Genomic DNA, 5753 nt, shown 5'->3' on the forward strand with positions numbered 1-5753 from the left:
ATATATATGACCCCTCTATATTACACCCTCACCCTGTATATATATATGACCCCTCTATATTACACCCTCACCCTGTATATATATATATGACCCTCTATATTACACCCTCACCCTGTATATATATATATGACACCTCTATATTACACCCTCACCCCGTATATATATGACACCTCTATATTACATCCTCACCCTGTATATATATATGACACCTCTATATTACACCCTCACCCTGTATATATATATATATATGACACCTCTATATTACACCCTCACCCTGTATAAATATATATATATATATATATATATATATGACACCTCTATATTACACCCTCACCCCATATATCACCTAACAGGTCATTTCCCCACTTTCCCTTGTGTCATGTGACAGTTGCTATGGTAACAGCTATAGACTACAGCAATAAGCCTGACTCAGTTACTACGACGCTGTTGTCGAGTCATGTGACCCTCTAGAATTAGGGGGCGTGTCTGTGTCCGCGGGGGCGGGGTCTCACCGGATCTCCGCGGCTCTGGTAGCGGTACGGGTCTTCTGGGGAGCGGCGCCGGGCCGGGTACTTGCTGTACGGGGACGGGGAGCGGCGGGGCCTGGAGCGGGAGCGGCGGGGTCTGGAGCGGGAGCGGCGGCCCCGGGACCTGGAGCGGCCGTGTTCCCCGGGTCTGGAGCGGGATCGGTGGCGGGAGCGGGAACGTCCTCGTCTATCGTTGGAGCGACCATGGCGGACGGGGGATCGGCTGCGTCTGCCGGGGGATCGGCGGGGCGGGGAGCGGCTGCGTCTGCCGGGGGAGCGGCGGGGCGGGGAGCGGCTGCGTCTGCCGGGGGAGCGGCGGGGCGGGGATCGGCCTCGGGACCAGGAGCGATCCTCTCGGGCGCGCGGACTATCCTTGTACTGCACCGGGGTGTCCGGGGACAAGTCGCGGCGCATTGGCGTGCGATACATGACTGCAATACACCGAGCGCCGACTCTACGGCTGTGCGTTACGCGCTCTCCGTCATGACGTCACCACGCAGACGGCTGCGCCATCTTACTGCACCCACACCTCATCCTACACAGGAAACACGTGACCTCCGCCGTAAACACGAAGCACGTGACTTCCGCTGTACACAGGAAATACATCATTCTTCTCTCTTTTTTTTTTTTTTTTTTTCTAAATCAACTTTATTGTCCGTGGAGTTCCAGTCTGCAGCCTCAGTCCTGTCCCAGCAGCCTCTGCGCACTGCGGCTTGTACGACCTCCGGTGTGGTAAAGCTTCCTGCGAGTCCGTAGTGAACTGTGAGACGCCTGTGCAGTTCCCTCTCAGTTAAAGCGACCGCTCCCTGATTGGCTGGGGCGCACACACTATCCCCTTAAAGGGTAAAAAAAAGGTGCAATCCTGGTGCCCCTAGAAATGGCGATTCTGCCTACCGGAGTGGCTAACGCAACACCTTGGCTTGCCTGCAGACTCGCTAGACGCAGTGTTGCAAAACTTCAACTCCCAGCATGCCCGGACAGCCGTTGGCTGTCCGGGCATGCTGGGAGTTGAAGTTTTCCATCATCTGTAGGGCTACAACACTGTGGCTAGAGGGTCTGTGGAGGGGCAGGATAGCCTCCGATGTTGTAGAGATCAGCGGCGACAATATAGGAAAGTCGTGCAGGACACAGGGTCTCCCAGGAATGGCCGTGGCCAGTATGAGGATTAGATGGCGAGCGCCCCAAACGGAAGCCATCAATTGTTAATTCCAAAAAATATTTCAAACCCGGACTGGCGTCTTCGTCATCTAATGGATAATACAAACAATAAACGCGCCAAAATGTAAAACAGACCAATAGAATCGCTGTCATCGGGTCGCATACCACGGAACGCAAAACACTTGACAGGTTATAACACCGTATAATGGATCACAGCTAATAATAATACATTATAGTGCATCAAGGTGCTAAAAGGTAGTGATAAGCTGTACAATGGTAACATAGCAACTAGGGCTGCAACCATTAATCGATTTTATCAGTAATATTCCATAACGGGATTCGTTGTCGATGAATCCCGTTATCGAATAATCGGCCGAACATGAGGGGGCTGCGAGCGGATGTCCAGGTGCTATTCTTGTGGGTCCTGCAATCCCGCACCGCCGCAGCCTCTAAGTGAAGTCACTAAGTGACGAGCGCTGACTTTCAGACACCCCCCCTTGACTCCACACCAATCAGCAGTCGGTCAGCGGAGGGTGGGAGTGAAAGTCAGGGCTCGCCTGCCCGGTGCACGGACTTGCAGTTTCGGGGGCCGGGCAGGTGAATTTTGCCGACATTTATTCCTGCTTCGGGCTAGTAAAGCCAGCCAGACAACTCGGCAGCGCTTAGGGTGTATGGAGCGGGCTCCTGACTTGAGCCTTCTCCATACCCAGCGGAGCCGAGTTGTCTGGCTGGCTTTACTAGCCCGAAGCAGGAATAAATGTCGGCAAAATTCACCTGCCCAGGGCCCAGAACTGCAAGTCCTGACATTCACTCCCATAAAAAAAAACATGTAAACATAAGGAAATCAAATGTATTTGGTATTGGCACGTGTGTAATTGTCCCAACTATTAAAATATAACATTATATATCCCGTACGGTCAATGGCGTAAAACATTAAAAAAAAATAATATATATATATATATATATATATATATATATATATATAAAACACCAAACCATGCAAGCAATACAGAGTCAGGACTACAGACACTAGGATGCAATGCTCTGCGCATTCTGCACATACCCCAATGTGTATAGTAGGAGTGTACAAACTAGTTTTATTAAAATGTAAATTAGCCCCTACCCCAATAAAAATGAGCCCCCTTTCCTATTGTATACAAAAAAAAGAACAATTTACATATTTTTTATTTATTTTATTTTTATTTAAATTTAATACATACAAAATCCATTATTACTTACAGCATTATCAAAACCAAAGCCCCCCCTTTTCCCTCCCTCCCCTTAAGACAGCCTGCCCGAAATCCATTGACTTCCTTCCTTTCCCTACTCCTCTCTTACTCTTTTCTCCTTTTCACTATCTGCTCTCTCCTTTCTCCCAGGGTAGCCATTTATTCTCAATTTTTTTATTTCTTTCACTGTCCTTGAACCACAACAACTCATAAGTTCTAACCTTATTTATACCTCCCAACCATTCTTCCCTTGATGGAACCGCTGGGGCCAACCATTTCCTAAGAATCAAATTCTTTGCCACTCCTAATACTCCAAGTATAAGATCCGTATGCTTAGTTCCCACTATCTCTAGTCCATAAATTGCGACCTTAGGTTCAAAGAGCAATACCGCCCCTATTCTAGCTTTAATAGTTTCAAACACTACACTCCAAAATTTTAGCAACTTTGTGCAATTCCATATCATATGTAACCAATTACCTCCCTCAAACCCACACTTGGGGCATTGTGCATTTTCCCTAACATTAATTTTATACAAAAATTGCGGTGAGTACTGTGCCCGATACTAACATCATTGAAGACCCCCTATTATTTGCATTGATCGTTGTTCTTCTAATATTCTTTAACACCAGTTTCCACTCTTCTTCTAAAATTCCACCTATATCCAGTGCCTGTCCTAACCGTTTGACTACGTCCTCCCAACCCTTCTGACCTAACATTTTATATAAAGTACTCATTATTTTTTTTTTCCCCCTGTGCACTTTTAATATATTCTGTAATGTGATAACACCCTACCTTTAATTTTTCTTTCGGTTCTTCTTGTCCCAAGGTGTCACTCAGACACTCCCAATCTATTATTTCCCCATTTGTGCAAACCTGCTCTAACAACCTAATTCCTTTATCTTCCCAATTGACATATTCTGCCATTTTCTTTATTTCTGGGAAGTTCTCATTTTCCCATAAGGGGGTACACCACACACTACTTGTTATCCCTGTTGCTGACTTCATACTATCCCATACTTGTACCAATAATTCTTTAGCTATGTTCTCCTCTTCTACGCCCTTCTTCAAACTCCCACTCTCCAACCTCTCCAATATGGACCCATATTTCTTACACCCCCTTTCCAAATAATCCAACAATGTTTGTTGCTCTTGAATAACCAATGTTAATTGGGATGCTATGAAGTATGGATGAAAAATTAGGGAGACCCAGCCCTCCTTCCTCTAAGGGATGATACAAATACTGACTCTTGATCCTGACTCTTTTTCCACCCCATATAAGATTATTTAATATACTTTCCAATTTTTTAAACCAACTAATCCATATGGGAGAAGCTCTCAAATAATGTGTTATCATGGGGAGTAATACCATTCTCAGCAGTCCTATTCTATCTGCCATTCCCAATCTCATTTTCCTCCATGTATTTACCTTTCCCCTTACCTTCCCCATCAGAGGTACCAAATTTAATCTCTCAAAATCCGAGACAGCGCTAGAGTTCTTAACACCCAGATATTCCAAACTATCATTAACTCTTAGTACATTTACAGGGCCAATAGGGACCTCAATTTCTTCATCCAAAGGTATGAGACCGGACTTCTGCCAATTAATTTTCATTCCTGAGAAACATCCAAATTTTTCCACTAACCTAATCACTTCCTGTACTTTCTCTACCGGATTCCTAACAAACAAAAGCACATCATCGGTGTTACGCCTAGCGCTCCGGGTCCCCGCTCCTCCCCGGAGCGCTTACGGCGTCTCTCTCTCCGCAGCGCCCCGGTCGGTCCCGCTGACCGGGAGCGCTGCACTGTCATGGCCGTCGGGGATGCGATTCGCACAGCGGGACGCGCCCGCTCGCGAATCGCATCCCAGGTCACTTACCCGTTCCCGTCCCCTGCTGTCATGTGCTGGCGCGCGCGGCTCCGCTCTCTAGGGCGCGCGTGCGCCAGCTCCCTGAGACTTAAAGGGCCAGTGCACCAATGATTGGTGCCTGGCCCAATTAGCTTAATTGGCTTCCACCTGCTCCCAGACTATATCTGACCTCTGCCCCTGCACTTCCCTGCCGGATCTTGTTGCCTTAGAGCCTAGTGAAAGCGTTACTGTGTTGTCCTTACTGTGTACTTGACCTCCTGCTATTACCTTACTGACTACGATCCTTGCTGCCTGCCCCGACCTTCTGCTACGTCCGACCTTGCTTTTGTCTACTCCCTTGTACCGCGCCTATCTTCAGCAGTCAGAGAGGTTGAGCCGTTGCTGGTGGATACGACCTGGTCACTACCGCCGCAGCAAGACCATCCCGCTTTGCGGCGGGCTCTGGTGAACACCAGTAGTGACTTAGAACCGGTCCACTAGCACGGTCCACGCCAATCCCTCTCTGGCACAGAGGATCCACCTCCTGCCAGCCGGCATCGTGACAGTAGATCCGGCCATGGATCCCGCTGAGGTTCCCCTGCCTTCTATCTCTGATCTCACCACGGTGGTCGCCCAGCAATCCCGACAGATCGCCCATCTAACCCACCAGCTGTCGGAAGTGTCCACCATGGTGCAGCAACTTCAGTCGCAACTTCTGCCTCTGCTACAGCAGCAACCATCTCCTCCGCCAGCTCCTGCACCCCTTCCGCAGCGAGTGGCCACTCCTAGCCTCCGCTTGTCCCTGCCGGACAAATTTGATGGGGACTCTAAGTTTTGCCGTGGCTTTCTTTCGCAATGTTCCCTGCACTTGGAGATGATGTCGGACCAGTTTCCTACTGAAAGGTCTAAGGTGGCTTTCGTAGTCAGCCTTCTGTCTGGAAAAGCCCTGTCATGGGCCACACCGCTCTGGGACCGCGATGACCCCGTCACTG

The 5753-nt window shown here is 48.6% G+C and overlaps 1 protein-coding gene across 2 annotated transcripts in view; it reads right to left on the reverse strand.

Moving 5' to 3' along the window:
• Positions 1 to 1061, reverse strand: part of ZNF318 (zinc finger protein 318) — a 27361-nt gene extending 26300 nt beyond the window's left edge. The window contains exon 1 of one of the 2 annotated variants that reach the window (XM_056551672.1): positions 513 to 1061. In XM_056551672.1, coding sequence (XP_056407647.1) covers positions 513 to 956 — 444 coding nt within the window. In that variant the 5' untranslated portion in view covers positions 957 to 1061. Of the gene's footprint in view, positions 1 to 346; positions 366 to 512 lie in introns of those variants that run through there. The other variant, XM_056551673.1, reaches the window with a different exon arrangement.
• Between the last annotated feature and the right edge of the window lie 4692 nt (positions 1062 to 5753).

Source organism: Hyla sarda, unplaced genomic scaffold (genome assembly GCF_029499605.1).
Source record: "Hyla sarda isolate aHylSar1 unplaced genomic scaffold, aHylSar1.hap1 scaffold_115, whole genome shotgun sequence".
NCBI lineage: Eukaryota > Metazoa > Chordata > Amphibia > Anura > Hylidae > Hyla > Hyla sarda.